At 45.7% G+C, this 27,102-nt stretch overlaps 1 protein-coding gene and 1 long non-coding RNA gene across 8 annotated transcripts in view; one reads left to right on the forward strand and one right to left on the reverse strand.

The window, feature by feature from the left end:
• Nucleotides 1-27,102, forward strand: part of MLLT10 (MLLT10 histone lysine methyltransferase DOT1L cofactor) — a 247,985-nt gene that overhangs the window by 140,701 nt on the left and 80,182 nt on the right. For 6 of the 7 annotated variants that reach the window (XM_069729543.1, XM_069729541.1, XM_069729540.1 and 3 more), the window contains 2 exons: nucleotides 6,311-6,414; nucleotides 9,102-9,195. In XM_069729543.1, coding sequence (XP_069585644.1) covers nucleotides 6,311-6,414; nucleotides 9,102-9,195 — 198 coding nt within the window. Of the gene's footprint in view, nucleotides 1-6,310; nucleotides 6,415-9,101; nucleotides 9,196-15,548; nucleotides 15,645-27,102 lie in introns of all 7 variants that reach the window. The other variant, XM_069729546.1, reaches the window with a different exon arrangement.
• The window catches only part of LOC138641836 (uncharacterized), a 55,062-nt gene continuing 47,690 nt past the window's right edge, over nucleotides 19,731-27,102 (reverse strand). The window contains exons 5-6 of the long non-coding RNA XR_011313951.1: nucleotides 21,784-21,919; nucleotides 19,731-19,794 (exon numbers count right to left, since the gene is read on the reverse strand). This is a non-coding gene — a long non-coding RNA (uncharacterized lncRNA). The remainder of the gene's footprint in view (nucleotides 19,795-21,783; nucleotides 21,920-27,102) is intronic.

Below are 27,102 nucleotides of genomic sequence, written 5' to 3' on the forward strand. Positions count from 1 at the left end.
ATTATTTATTTTTCTAATATAGCTCCATCTAGCACTTTACAGACTTAAACACTGTCCCCATTGGCACTATTCATATGTTGGTGAGTTTCTTTTTTTTGTTGTTGTCTGTTTTTACCATTGCAATGGGTAGAAGAATTTTTACTACCGTACTTATTTTTATTTGTTTTTTTTGCCCCACATATGAGAAAACGAGAGAATTACTTTTTCTTCTGTTTTTATGAAGGTTGCAATGAATACCGGTAAGTCCTAAGAATAACGTCCGATATATGGAGATTTGATCCCATCTCTTAGTTCAGGGGTCCGGCTGCTCTGTAGCTTATGAGCCCCTGATGTAATCTTCATAGGGCTCCAGTGTCATCTTGCGATTTCCTTGATACATAAGCACGCTGTTCATTATTACTGAGGCTGGTGATAATGGTGGAGGGGTCATCGCTGCAGGAAAACGTTCACATGCACAGATTAAATGGGTGATAATTTTTATCCCCAGTGTCAGTAAATTTCATTTTGGCTTCCAGTTCATAATTGTGGAAAAAAAAAAAAAAGAAATGAAAAAAATGTTAAAAGAAAAAAAAAAAAAAAGTCCCCCTATTGAAATAAATAAAATAAAATAATTGCAATTCCCTCCAGAGCTGGTAACCACATAATTGTATGTGCATGCCCATACTGCACAAAGGCTCCGGGATCTTGTCTTTAAAGCCGTTTATTAAAATGCCATATGTCGGAGCCACTGTTTCTCGGACCTTTCATATTATTGCTGCTAATCTGACGCTGGAGCAGACAGCAACAGGAAATGAGGGAATCTGTGCTGGAGACACGGAAGAGCCGGCTCTCCCCTTTGATGTGTGCTGGAATATGCACGGATTGTCATTGACAAATAAACCTGCCCAAATCGCCATCACAGACATCAGCCAGAAAGAATTCACCTCCCCTCAAATAAACCTGTTAACTCTTACATGGTGTGTCCCAGACGTCTTACATTGTCTGAGGCTGCTGGATGGGTGATTGTGGAAATCTGAGAGATGGACTGTATTGGGGTCTGGGAATCCGTTACAGATATAGCCAAAAATACCGCACTAGTTTACCACTACAGACCCCATTATAGTGAACAGGGCATAGCTGGTGCCTGTCGTACATGTGCCTCCCACATGTGTTACTGACACATTTACCATTGACTCCCATTGTATGAACTGTATTATAGCTGAAAATGTATCCAGCCAGTCTCTCTGCCCGTCTGTCTTTTTCTGTTTCTGTGTCTCTTGGCCTGCCTGTCTTTTTCTCTTTCTTCTTGTTAATCTAGGTCTCAACCAGAATGTTTCATTCTTACACTTTCTTTCTTTAGCTTTTTTTCTTTCTCGTCTTCCTTTTCGCCCGCTTTCTCGTCTTCTTTTCGCCTTCTCTCTCATCTTCCTTTTCGTCCTCTCTCTCGTCTTCCTTTTCGCCCTCTCTCTCGTCTTCCTTTTCGCCCTCTCTCTCGTCTTCCTTTTCGCCCGCTCTCATCTTCCTTTTCGCCCGCTCTCCTCTTCCTTTTCGCCCGCTCTCCTCTTCCTTTTCGCCCGCTCTCCTCTTCCTTTTCGCCCGCTCTCCTCTTCCTTTTCGCCCGCTCTCCTCTTCCTTTTCGCCCGCTCTCCTCTTCCTTTTCGCCCGCTCTCCTCTTCCTTTTCGCCCGCTCTCCTCTTCCTTTTCGCCCGCTCTCCTCTTCCTTTTCGCCCGCTCTCCTCTTCCTTTTCGCCCGCTCTCCTCTTCCTTTTCGCCCGCTCTCCTCTTCCTTTTCGCCCGCTCTCCTCTTCCTTTTCGCCCGCTCTCCTCTTCCTTTTCGCCCGCTCTCCTCTTCCTTTTCGCCCGCTCTCCTCTTCCTTTTCGCCCGCTCTCCTCTTCCTTTTCGCCCGCTCTCCTCTTCCTTTTCGCCCGCTCTCCTCTTCCTTTTCGCCCGCTCTCCTCTTCCTTTTCGCCCGCTCTCCTCTTCCTTTTCGCCCGCTCTCCTCTTCCTTTTCGCCCGCTCTCCTCTTCCTTTTCGCCCGCTCTCATGTCTTCCTTTTTCGTCCGCTCTCGTCTTCCTTTTTCGCCCCCCCCCCCCCTCTCATCTTCCTTTTTGAAACATCATGATGGGGCAGAGACCAGGATTCCAGTAATGTATCACTTAATAGGCTGTGTTTTGCTGTTTCAGTAAAATCAGTGTATTATCAGCAGAAGATTATCACTAGAGGACTAGTTGTCTCGTGCCTCCTGGTACAACCACACTCCCATCACTGAGCACATTTCTGCCTATGCACAGTGTACACAGAAAGCAGCCCATCAGTGGTGTGAATGGGGTTATACACAGCTCCGCTTTCTGAGCTCTGCTAGATCTACAGCAGAGAAAACAGTGATTTACTGCTGCACCCAGTAAACTAAATGACACAACGCTGGAATTGGGGTGTCAGCCGCTATATCGCACATGGTGAAAACAGATTCCCTTTAAGAAGCGACAATTCTGATAATGTAGATTCCCATTGAAAGAAGTCGCAGATGGGCCGACGCAGTATAATCCCCCGTCTATACAGCAGTAGTGCAGCCCACAAGTCCTAGATTAGTGGCGTACCCCGTAGCGTGCGGCTCTGTGCATGCTTGTAACCATTAGTAATACATGGCAAGCATCTCTGCAATGCTCAGGTCTTACTGATCACAGGTAACTTAGGAAAAGAACGTTTCCCTGGATATTGAAGTTGTGGCAACGTTTTTTTTTCTCTGTTCAATAAGTTGGTGCTTTTCTTTTTTTTTTTTTTTTGTTCTGCAGCAGCTTCGTTCGGTAGCGCACCTTATATTTGGCAGCTGGTGCAAGGTGAAGCCATTTAATTCCAGGAGGCCGATATAGAGCAATACTCCCCCTCCTCTTCATTTCCTTTTTCAGGTCAGGCCAAGTTCTGCATAGATTGTCATTTACAAACAAACGTGGGAAAGTCTCCAGCGCAGATTTGGGGCACACAAGTGATTTCTGTCTCATGAAAGCCTAGGCCTAGAGGCCTCAGAAGGGGAAAGATGCCATGTAAAGCCCAGCCACAATGAAGGCATAGACCTGTGGAAGGCCGCGCTGCCAAGCTCCAGCGCCTCCCCGGCGTTGCAGGGGTTAAAGCCTCTCTGGACGGTGAAACCTGTTTCCTACAAGGAGGTTGGAGGTGTCCTCTTCCCGTGGGAATGCCGCCACTCTTTGCCCTCTATGCATGGCTCCCAACCAGCCTGACAAAGCAGGCAGCGAATCAGTGGCGCGAATGCCCAATGCGTCCCTATAGCCGACTCAGTTGACTGGCTCTGCGGATTTATTTAGTGTAAGCAGTTTTGTCTTCACATGACCAGGGACCCACAATATTTCATTGTTTCCCTATGGCCAATAACTGAAAATCTAGTTTCTAATTGTCCCAATCCTCACTAAGCAGATTTGGCTGCTGAGGCCGCAGGAAACCTCCTTTCCATGATGGCAGCACCTATAGAGGAGCGTAAAGAAAGGAAAAAAGACACATTGTAACAAATGCCCCATTGTGCTTCATTACTGACCCAGTAAAATCCCCCCCATATATGTATGTACAGTATACTATCCTCCCGTGTGTGGGACGGGGCACGGGACTCCTGCTTTGCTCCTTTCAGGGTCTCATTTTTCTTGCTGTAAGTCTCGGCTTAGTACTTCCAGCTGCTTCTCTGATTGCTTTTAATACCCATCCCCCTCTAGCTTGTTATCACTTAGAGGCTACACGTGACACTACTCACCTCCTACCTTCCCCCAATATCCGCCATCATGTGTGCTGAATGCTAAGTCACATTGGCTCCTTAACCCTTGTGTGCACCAGCCAGACGTAGACTGTACAGGCCGCGTCTATGTTCCTATTCTTTCAGATGCAGGTATTTGCGCCCACACTGCCATTTTGCATGGGTATGTATCTCTTTACCACTGCTTAGTGGCAGAATGGTTTTGACCTGTATTCAGGTGGGTGATATAAAGATGCTGGACTCATTAGTAGTAATTATGGGAGCCAATGTAATCTCTGATTCATAAGAACAGAGAAAAACAAGACTCTTTAGGCTATGTGCACACGATGCGGATTTTGCTGTGGGTCCGCAATGTAAACTTATGGGAAATCAAAAACGTTGTGCACATGCTGCGGAAAAAAACGCGCGGAAACCCAGCGGTTTACATTCCGCAACATGTCACTTCTTTGTGCGGAATCCACAGCGGTTTTACACCTGCTCCAATAGGAAACTGCAGGTGTAAACCCGCAGTGGAAACCACAAAAGAAAACGCGATAAATCCGCAGTAAAAACCGCAGCGGTTTTGCACTGCGGATTTATAAAAGCCGCTGCGGAAAAATCCGCAGCACTCAGAGATACGTGGGCACATAGCCTAATAAGTTTCCCCATGCATCCACTTCTAGTGGTGCTCCTTTTGCCTCTTGAGACCCTTTTTTTGTGCCTCAGGTGCCCCTTTTACTACTTCTACCCCTTTTTACACTTCTTTTGGCCCTGCTGCCCCCCTTTCACCCCTTTTGTTTCTGCTGCCCCTTTTCCATTTTTTTTTGACCTCTCGTGCCCGTTTTCACCTTTTTGTTTTGCTCCTTGGTACCACTTTTCCACTTTCTTTTTTTTTTTTATCAATTGTTCTTTTCTCCTTTTTGTTTCTCCTTTTTGCTTGTGGTGGCCCCCTGTCTGGCTCGTGGTGGCCCCCTGTCTGGCTCGTGGTGGCCCCCTGTCTGGCTCGTGGTGGCCCCCTGTCTGGCTCGTGGTGGCCCCCTGTCTGGCTCGTGGTGGCCCCCTGTCTGGCTCGTGGTGGCCCCCTGTCTGGCTCGTGGTGGCCCCCTGTCTGGCTCGTGGTGGCCCCCTGTCTGGCTCGTGGTGGCCCCCTGTCTGGCTCGTGGTGGCCCCCTGTCTGGCTCGTGGTGGCCCCCTGTCTGGCTCGTGGTGGCCCCCTGTCTGGCTCGTGGTGGCCCCCTGTCTGGCTCGTGGTGGCCCCCTGTCTGGCTCGTGGTGGCCCCCTGTCTGGCTCGTGGTGGCCCCCTGTCTGGCTCGTGGTGGCCCCCTGTCTGGCTCGTGGTGGCCCCCTGTCTGGCTCGTGGTGGCCCCCTGTCTGGCTCGTGGTGGCCCCCTGTCTGGCTCGTGGTGGCCCCCTGTCTGGCTCGTGGTGGCCCCCTGTCTGGCTCGTGGTGGCCCCCTGTCTGGCTCGTGGTGGCCCCCTGTCTGGCTCGTGGTGGCCCCCTGTCTGGCTCGTGGTGGCCCCCTGTCTGGCTCGTGGTGGCCCCCTGTCTGGCTCGTGGTGGCCCCCTGTCTGGCTCGTGGTGGCCCCCTGTCTGGCTCGTGGTGGCCCCCTGTCTGGCTCGTGGTGGCCCCCTGTCTGGCTCGTGGTGGCCCCCTGTCTGGCTCGTGGTGGCCCCCTGTCTGGCTCGTGGTGGCCCCCTGTCTGGCTCGTGGTGGCCCCCTGTCTGGCTCGTGGTGGCCCCCTGTCTGGCTCGTGGTGGCCCCCTGTCTGGCTCGTGGTGGCCCCCTGTCTGGCTCGTGGTGGCCCCCTGTCTGGCTCGTGGTGGCCCCCTGTCTGGCTCGTGGTGGCCCCCTGTCTGGCTCGTGGTGGCCCCCTGTCTGGCTCGTGGTGGCCCCCTGTCTGGCTCGTGGTGGCCCCCTGTCCGGCTCGTGGTGCGCCCCCTGTCCCCCCCCCCCTTTTTTCTTCTTCTGTGCACTGTGATGGGAAGAACATTTCATGCAGATCAGAAACTTTGCATCTGATCCACTAGCATCATATTGTAGAGCAGGAGAAGCTGATAATGTTGATTATATAGTTAAATAAAATCATAACTTGTATTTTATATAAAACTTTCCTCCACCCTCAGGAGTCCAGTGGGTGGTTATAATCAGTGATTGACTGCTAGCTCAGTTTGCACACTCATACGGGGAAGACTGCCAATCACTCACTAGGACCGCCCACTGGACTCTAAAGTGCGAAAGGAGGAGGGATTAAAATGAAAATTCTCATTACAATGTTTTTTTTTTTCACAATTATGTATCATCTTGGTTTATAACTCCAGACAGATCCGCATTTTTAATGTGGCAGGTTCCCTTTAAAACACTTCTAGGCACTGGCTTAAACCCTTTGTGTAATTGCCTGGGGAGGTGTTTGCTTTTTAAGAGGTCTTCACAGAAAACTAGTGAAAAACAGCAACAGCTGCTTGAAAGAAGATGCACACAAGTAAATATACATAATTACATAAGGCCTGTATGAAACGTGTGTAATCCTCTAATGACCGCGTATGAGTAGTGACTTGGATACTAACAGGTGGGGTTTTCTGCTTCTTTGTAGACTTGCTATATTTGTGATGAGCAAGGGCGAGAGAGCAAAGCTGCTACCGGGGCTTGTATGACCTGCAATAAACATGGATGTCGTCAAGCCTTCCACGTAACTTGGTAAGTGGTCATATCGCCAGAGACTCTACATGACAGACAGACGTGACAAGCCCGGTTTCTGTGCTCACAGGGAAATTTATGAAATTTTACATGTCTGACATTCACAGTCTGAGTACGGATCACAGTGTCTGAACCGGCGGGTGTCCTCCTGACAGGCGGGTGTCCTCCTGACAGGCGGGTGTCCTCCTGACAGGCGGGTGTCCTCCTGACAGGCGGGTGTCCTCCTGACAGGCGGGTGTCCTCCTGACAGGCGGGTGTCCTCCTGACAGGCGGGTGTCCTCCTGACAGGCGGGTGTCCTCCTGACAGGCGGGTGTCCTCCTGACAGGCGGGTGTCCTCCTGACAGGCGGGTGTCCTCCTGACAGGCGGGTGTCCTCCTGACAGGCGGGTGTCCTCCTGACAGGCGGGTGTCCTCCTGACAGGCGGGTGTCCTCCTGACAGGCGGGTGTCCTCCTGACAGGCGGGTGTCCTCCTGACAGGCGGGTGTCCTCCTGACAGGCGGGTGTCCTCCTGACAGGCGGGTGTCCTCCTGACAGGCGGGTGTCCTCCTGACAGGCGGGTGTCCTCCTGACAGGCGGGTGTCCTCCTGACAGGCGGGTGTCCTCCTGACAGGCGGGTGTCCTCCTGACAGGCGGGTGTCCTCCTGACAGGCGGGTGTCCTCCTGACAGGCGGGTGTCCTCCTGACAGGCGGGTGTCCTCCTGACAGGCGGGTGTCCTCCTGACAGGCGGGTGTCCTCCTGACAGGCGGGTGTCCTCCTGACAGGCGGGTGTCCTCCTGACAGGCGGGTGTCCTCCTGACAGGCGGGTGTCCTCCTGACAGGCGGGTGTCCTCCTGACAGGCGGGTGTCCTCCTGACAGGCGGGTGTCCTCCTGACAGGCGGGTGTCCTCCTGACAGTGTCAAAAACAGGTCTCATGCAACGTTTCAATCTGGGGTGTTTTTTTTTTGCGAAGGACATCTGTTGGGGGTGCAGGTAGACACAGATATTATTGACAAAGACCGTCCCAGCTGGAAACGTTGGACAAGATCTGTTTTTGACTCCTTGGCTGATCAAATAAAATTTACACTGCAGCAAGAGCTACGGTCTCATTTCATTTTCTTTTATGGTGCTAAGGTTCAACCTCACTTAGTCTGAACAACAAGTCCCTTCTAATCTGCTGACATACACGGTCTCCTATATGCATATAGGAGACCCCTGGCCGGTCCGGACATTGTGCTCCGAAAGCGGGGTGTGATTGTTGGACTTCATGCTTGAAATCTATAGGAACATTTCTGTCCCCAACAAGCGCCATTCTACAAAATAACAAAGTTGATTGACACTCCTTTATGGCCCCTTATAATCTGATCTCTGTGTCCTCATGCATAATATGAGCAACTCTATTCCCTGTTTATACCATGAGATGCTCTTCTCAAAACTGTCATGTTGGGTCCCATAAACTGTGCTGCTGTGGGGATTAATGTGCCAAACCTCATGGGGTTTTATATTGAATTGCGAAGCATTTTTGACCATGCGGCCAATCAAAATGAGGTACATTGGTATCCATCTTGTGTGCAGGCCAGGTTCGCTCACAGCTTTATATGGGTTCTGCACCAAAATCCAGATTAAAGAGAATTTCACCTCTTCAGGTCCAGGCCACTTTTTCAAATCCAACATGTGATGTTATGTGGCAATAACTGACATTTTTATTTATAAAAAAATAAATAAGAAATTTGCCAACAATTTAAAAAAAAAAAAAAAAGAAAAACAATTTTCAAGCCTTGAATGACTATCCCTTTAATCCAGATCGACATACCACATACAACATACCACATACAAAAAAAGTTACTAGAGCTTTTCCTCAAATATACCTTACATCAGCACATCTGTAAAATGTTTTTATTTTGTTCGGATGTTAGAAGCTTCGAAAATGTAGCAATTTTAATTTTTTTATTTTTTTTCAAGCAAATTTGTGAAACGTATTTATTTTTAGGGACCTATTCAGTTTTGAAGTGACTTTGGGGTACGTATACGGTATATATTGGAAAAACCCCAAAAGTGAGACTATTCTAAAAACTGCGCCCCTCAATGTATTCAACGCTGCTGTCGAGTAGTTTATTAACCCTTCATGTGCTTTTCAGGATTTGATGCAAAGTAGCATGACGGGAACGAAAAATGTTATTACCACCTAAGTGTTGGTAACTTCTGAACGGGTCGCTATAGCCAACAGACTATACGGCCGTTTTTTTGGCCGTGAATTGCCGTACCATCCATCAGGACCACACAATGATGAATTCAAGGTGCTGATGGGATTAATGAGGAAGCCCCCACACTGTTAACCATCTAGATGAAGTAGTCACTACTGAGAGCAGCATCTAAGGGGTTAAATGGCCATGAAATGTGCCAACGCTGATATATGTAAGGTCAATAAAAAGATGGATTGGTGGTCACATAAGTAATCAGGTTTTCAGGGTTATGTTCTGATACCGCGGTGTCTGATCGGACTTATGAGCGATCCAGCGAGCAATCACTGACCTCATTGGCTGATGGTGGGATTCTTTGGGATCCTTCGAGGTTTCGGTCATACCTTTACACTCCCCTTTCACCTTGATTATTGTCAATGTACAATCTGCTGAAATATATTTCTTTCCTCGTTCCGTCCGAGTTCACAATCTGATCCGGCTTTGCCTTTTCTTTTTTTTTTTTTTTAGTGCACAGTTTGCCGGACTTCTCTGCGAAGAGGAAGGGAACGGAGCAGACAATGTGCAGTACTGCGGTTACTGTAAATACCACTACAGTAAATTGGTAAGGACCTGAACGGCCACGTCCGCAGTGCCCTGTGTATGGCCCGCTTACCTGTGATGTGATGGGGTTTATGGAGCGGTTCATTCCCACGATGCAGGACACAGGAGGGAATTATTCCTAGGTTCATATGGCAGAGAACCCTGCCTTTTAGGTGCTGGGGTTGGAGCGTTTTTTTTGTTTTTTTTTTGTCGTCACCAGGGCTGTGGAGTTGGAGTCATGGAAATTGAGGAGTCGGTGGTTTGGCTTACCGACTCGATAGCCCAGGTTGTCATGGCCGGGCCCTTTTTTTTTTTTTTGCATCCACCATTGCCTGCTGGATTCTGCGGGTTATTTTTCATTTTTTTAATAGATTCTTTTTAATTGAAGGGACGCTGTCAGCTCAAATTGGCGGGATATTAAAATGATTTCTTACCGGTCAGATGGGCGGCGTATCCTCTATATTTCTCCACCCGTCCTTCCCTGTTTTCCGCATTATTTTCGGGAATATGGGTATGCGTGCGCCATAGTTGACGCATGCGCCATGCAGTCTTCGGTGGCACACGCGCAGTATGCTTTGCCCTACTGCTGGCAAAGCTGAAAAGCATTACTACGCATGCGCCCGCGCACTATGTCCCGGAACACAGCAAAATACTTCCGGGACATAGTGCGCGGGCGCATGCGTATGTCCCGGAAGTATTTTGCTGTGTTCCGGGACATAGTGGACAGTAATGTATACTGCACGTGCGCCACCGAAGACTGCATGGCGCACGCGCCAGCTATGGCTCGATCGATCTTTACAGCGGCGTTCACACCCTTCTGTTACAGAAATATCTCCAGCTCCAACCCAGAATGGTCCAGAGAAGCGCTGCGACTGCCATATTTGCAGCTGATAAAACAGCCTGCGTGTTCTGACAATATGTGTTGTCATTGATTTCCTGATATAGGAAACCAAACTTCCTGTTGAATTTGACAAATCTGATTAAAAAAAAAAAAAAAAATTCAAATGCGCCTTAAATATGGTCAAGGGGCCTGAGCTCACCTCGTGTCTTAGCAGATCGAACTGGAAATATTGGATGCAGGAGTTGAGCGGAAAAGAGCATCCGCAAGCTGCATGTATCCGGGTCAAGTCCTCGTGGGATGCCGCGGTGTGACATTGATGGTAGAGAATTCCACAATGGGTGGGAAATCGAGAGATGACACAAGTCTGGTCTCCATATAAGCAGGGATGTGGACTATAAATGCAGTATGTTATCTGAAGTGTAAAACAAATCATTGACCAATTGAATTATGTAATTTGGGGCTTTTGTTCTTCTTCACATAATACATTTACATCATTTTTATGACCCCTTGGTCATCCCTTGTGTACTGTTCCCCATTATTCTGCAGCGTTCTCTAATTACTCCATTCCTCTGTTATTCCTAGTGGAAAACTAATAAACCGCCCCCCTTCAGATTTCCTGCCTAGTTTTAAGCTGGCCATACACATTAGATGGCTGTCGGCAGAAAGATTTTTCGACTGACAGCTATCTCAACCAATTTCCCCGATTGAGAGATCAACCAACTGACTTGTTGGCCAGCGGCTTATCCAAGGGAGGACCGTGGAATCCACAGGTCACACTTTGACATGCCTGATCGACAACTCTCCCGACCAGCAGTCGGCCAGTGCCCACCAGACACCTTAGACCGTTGGGTGAACCCATCGATGTTGGCAGGTTCTGCCGTCATAAGTTTAATGTATACGGCCAGATTTAGACACACGCTCCTGTTCTGTACAGAAGACTTGTGTTTCATTACACTCTTCTACATATTTTCAGAAGTTGTCAGGTTCAGTTATGGAATCGGCCATTTCTTCATGGGTTTGGTTTCCTGAATTAAAATCTGACAACATTTTTAGTTGGCTCTTGTTTCTGTGATATCAGAGAGTTGTCCTTTTACTACTACATGTAATTAATGCATACACCTTTCACTACTTTGTAACACTATAATTTTTGCAAATATAAAGATGCAGAATGTTATGCCAATTTTCCGATATTTATTTAGAGGAAACTTGGCAACAATTCAGATAACTAAAACTTATCTGAACACTATTGCAAATTACCATCACAGACAGGAATACAATGACTGATAACACCTCTATATTCAGCAGATAACACAGGATCCACCATTCACAATAGGTGATGTCACAGCTCACCTCCTCCTCCTCCTGTACAATGACTGATAACACCTCTATATACAGTAGATAACACAGGATCCACCATTCACAATAGGTGATATCACAGCTCACCTCCTCCTCCTGTACAATGACTGATAACACCTCTATATACAGTAGATTTAGGGAGTGATCTAAAATAAAAACTAAACCCCTATCTGTAGGTTCTCCGCCATCTGAATATTAACTGTGGAGACTTCCCCTTCTGGTGATTTACAAGAGCAAAACCTGGTATAATAGACCCAGCAGACAAAAGATGCGCCAAGGCTGTCATTGTTGCTTGTTGTGCGGAAGCTTTAACTCGTCCTCCGTTGTTGCAAATCATTATCAAGTAAAACAATAATACATTTTTTAAAAGGCTTATTTGCAAGATTTTTGGTGCAAAATATTCTGGACTTTGTTGGACTTTTTATCTCATTAGAAGCAATAGAAGCCTCCACTTTGCTGCGATGACTACACTATAAAGTTGTCCTAATCCGTGACCATGTTGTCAGGCGGTGCTACCCCCTAACCATGTCGGGGGTCACACATCACATTGAACAGGGGACGGTCTGTCCGGTAGCACAGCACATCATTTCTGCAGAGTGGCGTACTCCTATGGAAGGCTGCCTCGTAATAGCCATGATAATTCCCGGAATGTATAATCCATTTACTGGGATATTATTTACAGTGTAATCTCTGCATACTTGGAAAGTATGGAACACATTTAGACAAAAGGGCTCTTTACGCATATCATGAACATGAAGTTTAGCGGCGTAAACTGCTTTACGACTGAATTCCCGCATTGTTCACAATTCATTTCCTTGCCAAGGGCCTGGTTTTCTCCGTAAATTGGAAAAGTAGCGCATTTCTAATGTATGTTTCAGAATAGGCGATCGGGTATCTGTGTAACCCATGGATACGTTTTAGGATTGATTACTAACTTGAGTTGCGGCCCCCCATTCTGCCCTGCCAGCCTCAGCGTTACCCCTTCAGGTTTCAGTATGCTGAATGAGAATTTCCTGAATCCATTTTCAGGCTTATTAGTTTCTTTTATATGGGTAATAGCAGATTTTATACGGTGAGTATAATAGGTCTAGGTTTCTCCTTGGCAGTGTCCATTCCATCACTAACTGTGGCATATGCGGATTTTACCATGAGCTCATATCGATTTTACTGCAAAATCCGCATCTGGCGTGTTTGCAGTGTTAGAGTAAGGAGAGGGTTAATGTCTCCATGCCTGCCACATCTCATAGGGAGTGGATACATTTTGGGGGAACTGTAGAGAATATTGGATTGATGAGGGGTGTGACTAATCTGGGTGGACACAGGGAGTGTCTCTTAGTTATCGTGAGGCTATGAATTTCTGCACGGACACCTATATTCATGAAGGGTATAACATAAAAGAACACTCCGACAAGTACAGGAGATTGTTGGAAATCGCAATCTCTGCAATTCTTATTCTCACTGGCCATAACCTGAATCTCCAAAATTTCTAAGTTGGAGTTAGGGCCGCTGTAAAGGGAGACTGGCTTTCAGTCACAGGGATGTGGCCGGCGCGGCCTCATTACATAGTGAGTGCCGGCTGTAACTGCGCCCCCGGGACTGACTGAAAGCCGACCCTGCAGTGACGAGGTGCGGTTACAGCCGGCAATCACTATGCATAGAGTTGACTGTAGCCGGACTGACTGAAAGCCGGAGGAATAAAGCCCCGTGTCTGTGCTTTAGAGTGGGCATCGGGCATCCTCAGAACACTATTAATCTCATATCTGCAGGTTATTAGTGGGTTTTGACATGAAATGTTCCTTTGTAAGGCCTTGTTGTTACGTTCCAACAATTCCCGCTGTAAATTTGGTAAAACAATTTGCAATGAATCTGTAGACAGAATCTGCATGTATTGTGGATTGTGTTGTGGATTCCACTCTACTCTAATACAAAAGCATCTTTTATGGTAAATTCTGCAAAGAATATCCACCCAAGGATGTGCACGATTTAATTTTCGTGTGGACTTTTTCTGCTTCTAGTGAATGGGGTTTTATTTGAGCTGTGCTGTAAATTCGTGTAGATACGTAACGCAAATCCACAGCAAATCCTAAACGTGGGGACACAACCTTAGGCTTTTGTGTAGCTTTGTAGTTCTGCTTTATGCCAGAGAACAGAATTTTGTCAGCCCATTTCATTCATCCGTTACTGATATGTGGTGACTAGTGATGAGCGAGTTCGTTACTCTGGGTTTCCCCAAGCACGCTCGGGTGATCTCCTAGTATTTATGACTGCTCGGAGATTTGGTTTTCTTCGAGGCAGCTGGATGATTTGCAGCTACTAGACAGCCTGAGTACATGTGGGGATTCTCTAGCAGCCAGGCAACCCCCACATGTACTCCGGCTGGGTAGCAGCCTTAAATCATCCAGCTGCGGCAAGGAAAACTAAATCTCCGAGCAGTCATAAATACTCTGAGACCACCCGAGCAACGGGTACACTCGCTCATCACTAGTGGTGACCAGTCAGTCAAAAAATGATTCTAAGTTACCGAACTCCTCATAGAACTATAGATTGTACAAGTATGACTAGATGGCAATCTCACGTATTGCCTAAATCTGTCTTGTTTTATGGGTTTCTATAATTGTGTGTTGTGGGTGCTGGAGGTCAAGTTTAGGCGAAGTTCACACTAGTGTTGTAGTTCTGTTATAGGCACAGAAACTGAGAACTCCAGCAAGAAATTGATCCGCCTTACATCAGACGGACCGCCCTGACCGTAATTGGGTCCAAATGGGTAGCCTTCACTTTACCGGAAAAAATAGTACAACATGGTGCACGATCTTCCTGTAACAATGCGATGCAAGTGTGAACGCGGCCTTACCGGTGAAACCATGAAAACTCTCATACTCCGTGTCCAATCGTTCCCAGACGCTAAGATACCTCTTGAAAGTTCTACTGTAGTCTTCATTGGTATCGCTTTGGGGATTATTTTTTTTTTGTGGTTTTAATACTTATTTTAGGCCCGCCCCAAACCCATTACTGAGCTTTATAAGTTTAACAAGTCCTGGATACAGTTCAGAGAATTTGTTCTCGAGCTTGAGGGCTTTTTAATTGGACTTTCCTTTTTATCTATAAGATTCTACAGGAGCTTGAAGCCAAAAAAAAAAAAAAAAAACAAAACAAAAAAAAGATGAAGCTCAAACATTTATTCGGAATTAACCTCTATATAAGAGAAAATGTTTAGCTCTACATATTAAGATAAAACTAAATATGGTGAACATAGGTTAATATTCACTTTAAAGGGGAACCTGTCATTAGATTCCTATATCATGAACCTGCAGAATTACTGCCAGGTATATTTTACGCTGAAATGCTGTTGAGTTTTTGAGAATACATAATTTGAAAGTTCTTTCCCACCCCCCCCCTGCTCTAGTTGATTGACAGGTCTGTCCCAAGTGTGTACATAGGAAGAGACCCATCAGTCATAAGGAGGGGCGGTTGAGGATGACAATGTACGTTCCCTATTGTCTCCCTGATTCGAAGTTTGAGAGAAAAATATGTCTGGCTCCATTCCTGCTCCCCGTAGTTAATGCAGCTTTTTCCACCTTTATTGTCGCACATGAACTGTACAAATCCAGGGTACAAGAAAGTCTTTGTATATATCATGGAACAAGGTGAAGAAGTGGCTTAAATTTGGCACAACATTGAACTGGGTATCTCCTAAAGAAAATAAATAAATAAAATAAAAAATATTGAGACCAGAAGAATTGGTCCAGGAGGCTGGCAAGAGGCCTACAGCAACATTAAAGGAGCTGCAGGAATTCCTGACAAGTGCTGTTTTTTGCTTATTTTTCATTGGATTTGTATGGATTATGGGTGAAAGTAAAGATAGAAAAAGTTCTCGAAGGATTCCTCTTGGCATGATTTTTTTTTTTTTTACATGACAGAAATCTAGTATTTAACAAGGATGTGTAAACTTTCTATATCCCCTGTACATGGTGCTATACATCTAAATCCGAGTTCAGCCATGCGGTATAAATGGTGCAGAACACCTATTCACGGTCATCTAGTATTTTTTTTTTTTTTTGCCATAAGTTGTGATGCTGCTTCAGTGCCTTTTTATTACATTATTACAAAGTACCATCACTAATTTTTCTATTTATATAGGCACCTATTTATTTATTTTTTTTTGCCTATGTTTTTTATAGAAAAATGGCAAACTGGATTTTAGTAGATCATTTGATCAATGTGTAAGTGATTCTTCCTCTCACTCTCAGGATAAACATAATGAGAAGGAGAAAAAAGTAAGTTTACTGGCTATTTCCGCATGCATCCATCGTGACGTTCTCCTCCTCCCATTCATTAGTTAAGCTTTTGCCTATGGTCTAGTTTTGTCATTCGCAGTGATGTACGCGTGACGTGGCGCCTCATTCATTCGTCCCGCGCATGCGCTTTTAGACTTGCTCTTACCCTGGCTCTTCTTGTGTCTACCCGTCCACCTCTTGGTGGTGGTCATGGTGAAAAAGAAGGAATCATTGTTTTTGAAGAATCTTGAGATACCTTGTGAATGTGAAATGAGGAACACTTCTCAATTATAATTCCTAGAGGAAACGCCCAAATTATCATCGCTTACAAAGTCTGCAATGCATTGTCTGGCAGTGCCAAGAGGAGAACTGGATCTTCTGATCTGCCCTAGATGCAGAATACATTTGGCTGGACTTCCTCACATCGAATCCTGAAAATAAGAGCTCATTCAGACATATGCAAAGAAAAAAAAAAGGGGTCCATGTTTTCCATGGTTTTTTTGACCAGATTTTCAGTTTTTCCCTCCAGAGTTTTCGTATGCAGAAAAAAAGTGTGATGGTTTCTCCAGCTTCTCTATGAAATGGTGAAAATCAGACAGCACACTCGTTGCATCCATGTTCTGTCCTTATTTTAGATTTGCATTGGCGAGTTTGATCTGTGACAATAATCAAAATCGGACAAGTCTCTGTGATTTGGTACCAGGGCTGTGGGAGTCGGTATAAAATGGACTGACTTCAGCTCCTAAAATGTAGAATACAATGTAGGATGTGCTGTAAATGTTTTCATAAGAATTTGGGAGTGTTATGAAATGTCCTATAAATGTCTGTTCTATTCCTGATCTGAGGATCTCGTCTGTTAGCGGGGATGGATCTGTGCTGCCCTTATTTTCCGTCATTGCGTCTTTGTATCAGCTTCTTGTTTGTGAGAGTTTGATGAGAATTTAGTCTGTGACCCCTGTACTCCGTTGCATCCAATTTCCTGTAAACTTTAATTTGACTAACTTTCCTCAGGCGCCTCACAACATGGAGTTGTTAGGACTAGGTTATTCCAATTTATCCATCAATCGACTATGCCGACGCTGTAAGAAGAAATAAAAAATTTGCTTTGCAATTTTCCAATTTACTAACGTACTTATGCTCGCGTCGTAATTACGCGTTGCGCGTAACATTTCATAAAACACTGTATTTAATCCAAATCCTTCTCCCCCGCTGGGTTAATAGCGTTTGGATGCGAGTCTGCCTCTGCTGTGAATGCTGGAGCTTGTGGTTATACCAGGAGCCGAGGAGCGGGTACTCCGCACAAGGCAGGCTAATCTAGCCGTGCTAGCCGCTAATGGCCAGTGGAGAGGATGGAAGACGAGGGTGCTGGCCGGTGTAGAGGTTGGAGGAAGAGGCCGGTGGAGAGGCTGGAGGACGATGCCAGTGGAGAGGCTGGAGGACGAGGCCAGTGGAGAGGCTGGAGGACGAGGCTGGTGGCCGGTGGGGAGGCTGGAGGATGAGGGTGGTAGCCGGTGGAGAGGCTGGAGGACGAGGGTGGTGGCCGGTGGAGAGGCTGGAGGACGAAGGTGGTGGCCGGTGGAGAGGCTGGAGGACGAGGGTGGTGGCCGGTGGAGAGGCTGGAAGACGAGGGTGGTGGCCGGTGGAGAGTCTGGAGGACGAGGGTGGTGGCCGGTGGAGAGGCTGGAGGACGAGGGTGAAGGCTGGTGGAGAGACTGGATGACGAGGGTGGTGGCCGGAGGAGAGGTTGGAGGACGAGGGTGGTGGCCGGTGGAGAGGCTGGAGGATGAGGGTGGTGGCCGGTGGAGAGGCTGGATGACGAGGGTGGTGGCCGGAGGAGAGGTTGGAGGACGAGGGTGGTGGCCGGTGGAGAGGCTGGAGGACGAGGGTGGTGGCCGGTGGAGAGGCTGGAGGATGAGGGTGGCGGCCGGTGGAGAGGCTGGAGGACGAGGGTGATGGTGTCGGTAATCTTTAAAAAGAATGTTAAGATGATGAAGTGATTGTAATGAAGTGTGACGTTTCCGCAATAATGGGAGCGGGCGCTGATTAGTGCAAACATTGACTATGTGCCAAAGCTATTAATATTGAATATTGCATGGTCTACTACTCCCACCTACAATGTATTCCCAGCGAGGAAGTAGCACGTCCATGTTGTCTGATCGGAGACCTCACCTTTTCCTTTACACTTGGCTGCTTCTCCTGGAATGTGTGAGCTAATCTCCGCACAATTAAAGTACATCTGTCATGGAGCAATGAAAAGATATTCATGAGCATGCAGATCCTCCTCCTGGAGGCATCACACTTGAGTTCCTCCTTTGTTGACTTCAAGAGGGCCCCCGGCTGCTCCCCTTCATGTTTGGTTTAGTAAATGCTTGTATTTATAATAAGAGTAAACATTTATCTTTTCTTGGAAGTCTATACTGTGTGCTGTCCCCCAGTTACTCCTCCTGGAAATGTAGGAATAAAGTGTTCTCCTATAGGAAGCGTCCGTACATCACTGTCCAGTTAGTGGTGCACATGCTAAGGGACACTCCCTGTCTGCAAAAGAAATGTTAGCGCCCTCTTTTGGGCCAGTTTCACAGGTACGACATTCGCGGTCCGAGTACACACTTCAATGTCTGGACTAGTCGTGTATCTTGTGAGGCTGCTGACTTCGAATCAGGAGGTCTGTGGATGCCACCGCAGTGTATACTAATGTGAGAAGTGTAAACCCGACCTTAAAGGGGTATTCCCATCTCCAAGATACTGTCCCACTTTGTAGTGGGTATAATAATATTAGCAAATACCTCCATTTAGAAATTTAGTATAATTCTTCTGATACTGTGTCGCCTACCCTATGTGCAGGGCATTGCATTAGCTTAGGTATCCGTGGTTACGTCCACTAACTGCCACTGAGTGGTCATAACCATGGATACTTAATCTATTGCAATGCCCTGCACATGCGGTAAGTGACATAGCTTATCAGAAAAGCTATGCTACATTTCCAATTGGAGGTTTTTGTTAATATTATTACACCTACTACTTTTGGGATAGGTTCTTGGCGATGGGAATAGCCCTTAAAGATATATGCAGTGCACCTGACAACTTTTTCAGGCGCTTTCTACCTGCAACTTGTATGAAAAAGCGCAAAAAAATAAATAAGTAAAATGACAAAATTATTTGCTTTTGCTGTGAATTTTCTCAGTCTGGTTTACCTTATTTTTAACTGCTTCAAACTACAAAGGGTGTAAAAGAAGAGACCACCTGACCATTCTTCTGACGCTTGGAAGTCACTCATTATTAGTACAGACAATTTAAAAAAGCAAAAAACACAAGCAGCAAAGCTGCTGCAAAAGCAAGACATGGGAAAAAGACGCTTCAAGAAAATCACTGCTTCCATTTTCCTAAAACATCTTTTGCAGAAAAACTCAGTGATTAAAACACCTTGTGTGCGCATGGCCAAAGGGCCTGGGGTGCGCGTAGGCAAAGGGCCTGGGGTGCGCGTAGGCAAAGGGCCTGGGGTGCGCGTAGGCAAAGGGCCTGGGGTGCGCGTAGGCAAAGGGCCTGGGGTGCGCGTAGGCAAAGGGCCTGGGGTGCGCGTAGGCAAAGGGCCTGGGGTGCGCGTAGGCAAAGGGCCTGGGGTGCGCGTAGGCAAAGGGCCTGGGGTGCGCGTAGGCAAAGGGCCTGGGGTGCGCGTAGGCAAAGGGCCTGGTGTGCGCAATTCTCTAAATTCTAATTAAGCTTATTCGTTCATGCGACTGATCCCCTGCGTGCTATAAACCTCCGTATCCACCCTGAATCGCGCAGATTTACATCCCTGCAAATTTTTATTCTTTTATTGTCAGTTTTTTTTTTCCTGCTTTTGTAATGTGTGCTTTGTACTTGGTAATACTAATTACAAGTGTAAAGCGGACTGCTTCATTAATGGAAATGTCAATTAATGCAAATGCAAGAGGATCTCACCTGTTTTAACACCTGTCTGCTGACAGCCCTGTTTATTTTTGTTCCATACGTCCTTCATGTAGGTAAATGATGTATGTGTTTGTGTAGTATGCTGGGATAGCATATAGGCAATGTAGGACTCCGGTTACAGAATATTTTTCCGATCATCTAGAAATTCGTTTTCTTCATAAGTAAAAGACTGGATTCTTTACTGTAAGAGCCGTGATACTTTCTGCTCAGGATGGAAAATCAAGAGAGGTCGTGATTTATTTCTTGGAGAAAAAATAGATACCGTATATATTTTAAGTTATTTATACTAAGTCACTTGAGAGAGGAAATAATCCCCCTTCTCCCTCACTGCTTCTTCAGGATTTCACTCTTTTTCTGCCTCAACGTGGCAGAAATTAGTAGAATTTCCTGCCAAGCTCATTATGTTACATTGTTGAGTTGTTTGCGCCTGGATATTTTTTTCAAATAAGTAAACAACAGCCGCACTCGATATTTGATTTTTTCGTATGCAATAAAGTAATTTATTATGTTCACCACAGTGGTATTGCGAAGCTGGGGTCACCACAATCATATATCAAGGTACTGAGGTAACGTTTCGGCCCTGTTGTGGGCCTTTGTCAAACCTCACTTGTTGTAGAAAGAAAAAGTGGAGGGTACCCCGAAGTTGCGGGACAGATAATAATATGAAGCAGGATCCAGGGGAAAACGTGTAGCAAAAATCACGGAGAGAAGATAAGTCAGGGAAGGGGAAACAAATTCCCAATATGCGCTGCAGATCCGGTGTGCTGGCGTGCCTGCGGTGATGTGGATATTTTTTTCTGCAGCATTTCTGTGATGGTTCCCTTCTCGTTGGCTATTTTTTGATTATTATTTAGCTGTATGGGAATGAAAAGTTCTGGATATTAACTGCTCTAACAAAATGCTGACTTTTTTGTCAGTTTTGCCAAATTTTTTTAATTTTTTTTAAATTTTTACATTGGTAGCCACGGTGTCTCCCTCCGCCATCTGTAATTCTTCCTTTCTCTCACTTTTTACGTAAATAGCAAAAATAAACAAAAAGTGCAGGTCAACATAAGATTGGCAGATTGTAGTCAGAAACATCATCGTCTAAAGGTACCTTCACACTAAACGACGCTGCAGCGATCCAGACAACGATCCGGATCGCTGCAGCGTCGCTGGAGAGCTGTCACACAGACCGCTCTCCAGCGACCAACGATGCCGGTAACCAGGGTAAACATCGGGTAACTAAGCGCAGGGCCGCGCTTATTAACCCGATGTTTACCCTGGTTACCATCCTAAAAGTAAAAAAAAACAAACACTACATGCTGACCTACCGCTGTCTGTCCCCCGGCGCTCTGCTTCTCTGTACTGGCTGTGAGCACAGCGGCCAGAAAGCAGAGCGGTGACGTCACCGCTGTGTGATCAGACTTTTTAACATTGTAACGAGTGGGAGAATTATTTTTTTTTTTCTTTTGCTTGCAAGAAAATCACCGATGGTTAAAAGAAAAACATTGATAAATATCTGATCCAGCGCATGGATGAAAATTTAAAAAGGACGTTGGAGGTCACTCATCACTGTGGGGGGTCCGGCTGTCGACTCCACTTTTGGGCAGACATACGGCAGTTTGGAAAGCATTGGACCTCATTCATTGCCTTTGTGCGGTATTAAGATTCCTTACAACTTTGTCCTATTCCTGTCTGGGACTGAGCGGTGAGCCACATCAAATAGCCAATTGGCAAGTGTGCCGAGAGTCGGACCCCCACTGATCAACTATTGATGCCACTATTTTTTTTTTTCCCCACCAAGAATGATGTTTATTACGGTACGTCGTCACAAAAACGTCTTCCTCCTCCCGATAATAATCCAAGCGCACATTGATAAGTAAGGTACCGATGCGTGCTCCGAGCGAGTCTGGCATATCTGTGGGGTGTCCACAGGTCCCGATTTATTATTTCAAGGGCTGATGAGGATATCGGAATTGAAATGAAGAGGTTAGGAATAGGTCTTGGCGGTGCTGGTGGAGTCAATGCTGGCGCTGCCCGTCGGATAGGTCGGTAAACACACTAAAGGGATTCACACGGAGAGATTTTGATAATCTGTAAGTCCAATTTATCTAAAACCTATTACCTCTGCCTTCACCCCCCTCCTCCTTGTGCCGAAATCCTGAGCCGTTCTCGTTAATTATATTGTTTAGCAATAAATCTAACTTACCGTAGCGAAGTGGCGCTCATGGCAGAGCCGTTTCTTGAGCTTAGATCGATTCCTTGTTGGCATGTGTTTGCAGTGGTCCTGGCAGCCAGCCCCTCGATGGTGGCAGCATGCCACGCGATTCACACGGAGTTTTAATCTTTTAATAAAAATATAAAGAGCATGACTAAATACTAATTTGCCTCCCTGCTGACTTGCAAGTCGTCTACCACTTTGATTTAGTTAGCTCAGTGGAGGAGCTTTATCCGAACGTAGCCGCGCTCGCTCTCAGCTGTGAGGCTCAGTGCGAAATGTACAGTAAAATACATTTCATTTATAGCACAAAATAGGGGGTGACTTACAATGTCACCATTTAGCTTCTTAATACGTGTCTTACAGGATGCACGCCGCAGACCACAGGGCTCTTGAAAAAGCGGCGGGCGCACGCTATATTGCCTGCAGAAGAGCCATTAATGACCCTAAAAGCTTGTATTTTTAAACCTGGGATATTCAATGAAGGTATTACCGTATTTCTGAACAAGAATTTTTTTTTTCTTTTTATCACTATCAATTTGAGTGGAAAAGAGAAAGTTTGATGCCGGAAGTTTCATTATATGCATCAGATTTTTATGGCGCCTTTAAAGGAAATTCTTCAAGTTGGGCCGCCGATTGAAAGTGTAGCTCATGTACCCGTATTGGCCGCCATCTGATGGTGACCATGTATAATAAGGGAATATCAGAACCTCTTAGACATAGTTCAGCAGCAAATGGACCACCATAAACTACTATTAATCTATTTTCCCCTATATCAAATATTTCTGCATTATTCCCTCATATGTCGGATGTGATTCATTCACATAACAAATCTTAACCCTTTGTTCGTGTTCACTTTGTTACAGTAGTGTTATAAATTTAAGGTATTTTAAAAGATGAAAACATTGACGTACTATTATGCAGGGAACAAAAAAAAAAATCAGTCCTCACCGGATTTTTCCACACGGAGCTCCCGCTTCGCTAGTCTCTGGTTACTGGTTCTATTTCATCACTATGTAAATGGATAGAAATGCCAGCTCCACCAGTCGCGGGACCTGGTAAATCAGTCGTCCAGTCATCATGCCTGGCATTCCAAAATCATTGAACCCCATTTCCAAATTCTGTTTATTGCCGACATCTGAAAGTTTGTACTGTTGCTAATAAACCCATCAAACAAGACATGTTGTAATTTTTTTAACCATATTTATCAACATTTTCTTTTTTTCTCCTTTCTTTGTAGACCGAATATCCCCATAGGTCCCTCACTCCACATGTGCACATACATCAGCCGTTATCGTCCATCTGTAGTCTCATCTCCTCCTGTCTCGCATGTAAATATGTTATCCATTAGTCAAAAAGGCGCAGGACATTTGGTTAACAAACATGTATTTTGCTACCTGCCGCCGCAGCTTATTTGGGTAGAAGTCAATGCCGTCAACATTGAGTAAAATCAGTTTGGGTCAAATGCAAAAATCCCTGAATCCATTGTATGCCGGGATGAGCAGGTGCACAGGGACGGGTAATGCTGCAGGAACCATACTGACATCAGACAGGTGGCCGTCTGTCACCCATGCACAGGATATCGCTATCACTGTGGAAAACTGCAAATGTCGGGAGAGTTACCTGAATCTTGGAGGATTCTCCAGTTACAGCATGAATACCGCAATGTGCCGGCAGTTAGTCCCCAGGTACGGTATATGCCAGATGGGGAGAGTAGTACCATAGAGGAATCGGCAAATCTACAATTGTGGCTTCTGTTAGTTTGTGTAAGATGATCCCGAGGTCTGGGTGAGCGCAGGTACCTCGAGATAAAATGCTATTTTATCCTTTTTTTTGGTGTGAAATTATTATTTATTATTATTATATATATATTTTTTTTTTTGGTTGATATGGATTTGCCAAAGAATCGCATGAACCATGCTGTTTTTTTTTTTTTTTTTTTGTTTGTTTTCCCCCTACTGATCAGATTTTCTGTTGAGAAATGTGAAAAGAAAGAAAGATGAGAACCTCCTTTAGTTTATTCAGGACAAAATACAGTAGTTTTTTGGCTCATTGTCAAAAAATTTAACGGGCCGGTAGTTGCATACTAGTTCTATCCGGCACCACCTCAGATCGGTCTGATCGATCTAAGGCCCACAGTCAAAAAATAAATAAATACATTTATATATACGGTATATTTATTTTAGTCCTGGAGTTCACACATACCAGAATTGCTTACCATCAGGACTTTTGGAAAGAAAGTCTTCTGCAAAATCGAGTGGCAGCAGACAGTAGATCTCATTCACACACAACTGGAAATTTTTCATGAAGAAACTAGCGTGTGCTGCCGACTGTGAAATCTAGTTATGTTGTGAGTTTTTCCCCAATGAATTCAGTGAGGGATGCGAAATCTATAACAGTTTCAAATTTTGCTGTGGATTACCCCTGCAGCAACATCCACAAATCCATCTAGTTGACAAAAAAAAAAGACATTCTGCAGTGATGAAGTGATGAGATGATTGGTGCCGCTTTCCTTGTGGATTCAAGTCTAGCTGAACGTTCCTCATTAACAAAGAAGAACATACCGTATTTTTCAGGTTATAAGACGCTCTGGATTATAAGACGCACCCCAAATTTTCATGAGAAAAATAGGAAAAAACTTTTTTTTTTTTAATAAAATGGTGGTGTTTACAATCAATGCGTCTTATTGCTTATCGGGGGTGGTGGCTGCGGTGAAGCGAGGTCCCAGGGTCGCTGCTGGAGGGGGCAAGAGTGGAGCGTTACCGCAGGCTGGGATGAGGGGGTGTTCTGATGTGCGGCGTGCCGCTGCGGGTGTCCCAGTGGCGGTGCTGAGCTGTGTCCCCTGGTGACTGGGCGGTGCTGCGCTGTGTCCCCGATGCTGCGAGGGGCTCTGCCGACATTTTGTGAAAGGCCAGAGCCCCCAGCAGTCCTTCCATGGTTTCCTCTGCGGCGGTGGACTCTGAGAAATTGGCTGCCGGGAGGTGGCGCATGCGCAGATAGAGATCTCGGCGCTGGGATCTCCATCTGCGCATACATCGCCTCCCGGCGGCCATTTTCTCGGAGTCCACCACCGCCAGGAAACCATGGAAGGACTGCCGGGGGCTCTGGCCTTTCCCAAAATGTTTGCAGAGCCCCTCGCAGCATCGGTGACAGCGCAGTGCCGCACCACCACCTGGACACCCGCAGCGGCACACCGATAAGGTATATCTGCATTATAAGATGCACCCCCATTTTCCAAATTTGGGAAAATAGTGCATCTTATAATCCGAAAAATACGGTAGTTAAGAATATTTTGTAATTTCTGTTTTTCTTCAGTGATTCTTTCTATTATGCAGCAGGTTTTTAGCAATGGCTTCGTTAACACCTGCACTAATAATTCAGCTTCTTTAAAGGAACAGAAAACAAAAATAATGGCTGTGGTGGAACCACGCATGATGCCAACAGCACCTGTGTTCTCCATGAGAGCCGTTACTAGATTTCCAGATCTTTCCTTAAGAACAAAAAGCTGAACGGTCTGAGATTGGACTTGCTGGATCCTTCACTCCTCCGACACCATCTGTTGGGAGGCCTCCATAGATGTCACTGTTGGCAGATATTGTCAGATTCTTCTAACGTCTGGATTTCTTATTGACTTATCGAGGGTCGATACTTTCCTCTTAATATTTTATTTTTTGTCTTTCTCTCAGTAATCATTAACCAAGTCACTGGTTTGTATAGGCGTTGCATGGCTGCCTGCCTGGGAGGGGTTGAAGAGTCAGTTCTGCACTTAAGACCATGAGGGCACAAGATCAGGTTTACCTCTTTGTTTTCCATGTTATTGAGCTTTAGAAATGTGGCAGCTTAAAACTGATATATTGCGCAGATGGCAATCCATTATTTCTTGCCCTTCTTCCTGCAACTTCATTCACGTGGAACCTCAGGAAAATACAAACTGCTTCTATTGTGCGTGCGGTTCCCAGAGGTACCCGGGGAAGATCATGTAGCTGCGCTTATCTGAAAAGGCCTGGCCATGTAAGGAGGGGAAAAAGCCTCCAGGCTGTTGCTTTAAAAATGGGTTTGCTCCGATTACCACTGAGGAAGAAATGCTTTTCCTCCAAATCTCCTCAAGTGGATTATAAGGAAGCCATACTAAAGCGTGCTGTAAAGCAAGACGATGCTATTGTGCGGCGGCCGGGGCTTCTGCTTCTTGTCACAGCAGTGACGTTGTCGGCCCCAGAGCAATCACTTGTGTCACTACCACAAAGCCAAGGGGCTGATGACTATCTGAGACATTTAACATTTCAGCTGTATCTGTTGGAGTAGGTAAATATTACCAGGGAAGAAGGAAAACTTTGCAAATGGCCATAAGTCTCCTGCTAATCAGTTTTCCGATAGTCGGTTCCCCCCATGTAGCATGTTCACTATGGTCAGTAATCCAAACATGGCTCTCAAGATCTCCATCCTGCACAATCTCAACCTCTCCTTGGCTTTCAATGGGGAAATCATTGCCTCAAAGTTACAGGACCCATCTCCTCCCAATAGGTGAAGGACTAGTGTATAAATTGGGAATACCCCATTTAAACACTGACTGCAATAATGTTCCTCCGTGGGATTGATCTCCAGACTTGGAAATGTTCCCTCAGCCCTAAAGGACATTCTAGACACGAGATGACCATTAGCCAGCCCAGCTTTAAACTAGCACCCGAAAAGTCCAATAAATTCACCATTCAATCCTAATTATGGAATGGATAGTTCGGCTTCCTAATGAAAATCCAAATAATCCTCCTTCCCCTTATGAGTGATGTGGACATTGCTCGAGCTTTTCACAAGGAGAATGTTTTTATTTTTAGCAAACGATAGGAAAAATCTACCTTCAAGATTACATCGACTTTCTTTTTTTTTTTTTTTTTTTTAGCACGACCCCTCTAGTTTACGTCCTTGATTTAGGGCACATTCACTTGTCTATATTTTTATTCGCATTTTACATTTTCATAATTTTACCAAAAACTAGAAAATTTCATATTCTATAAAGAAAAACGTAGATAAACATTTAGATTTTCTATGGCTCCTCAGATGGATCCTGTCGTAACGTTTGTCGTCTACAGCTATTTGCCCTTGCACCAGGGCTTCAGCTGAAGTCTACCCTGCGACGGACTTCGTGGTCGCCCATACTGAGCCCTGTTTATTGTCAAACGTCAACATCGGATTTGTCCTCATCAGAACTGGACCATGGAAGAATGGAGATTACGTTTTTCCTTTTTCACCATGTGGACAGCCGGGTGTATGTGCGTCACTTACCGTGGAAGAGATGGCACTAGGTTGCACTTTGGG

Source organism: Ranitomeya imitator, chromosome 6 (genome assembly GCF_032444005.1).
Source record: "Ranitomeya imitator isolate aRanImi1 chromosome 6, aRanImi1.pri, whole genome shotgun sequence".
NCBI classification, from domain to species: domain Eukaryota; kingdom Metazoa; phylum Chordata; class Amphibia; order Anura; family Dendrobatidae; genus Ranitomeya; species Ranitomeya imitator.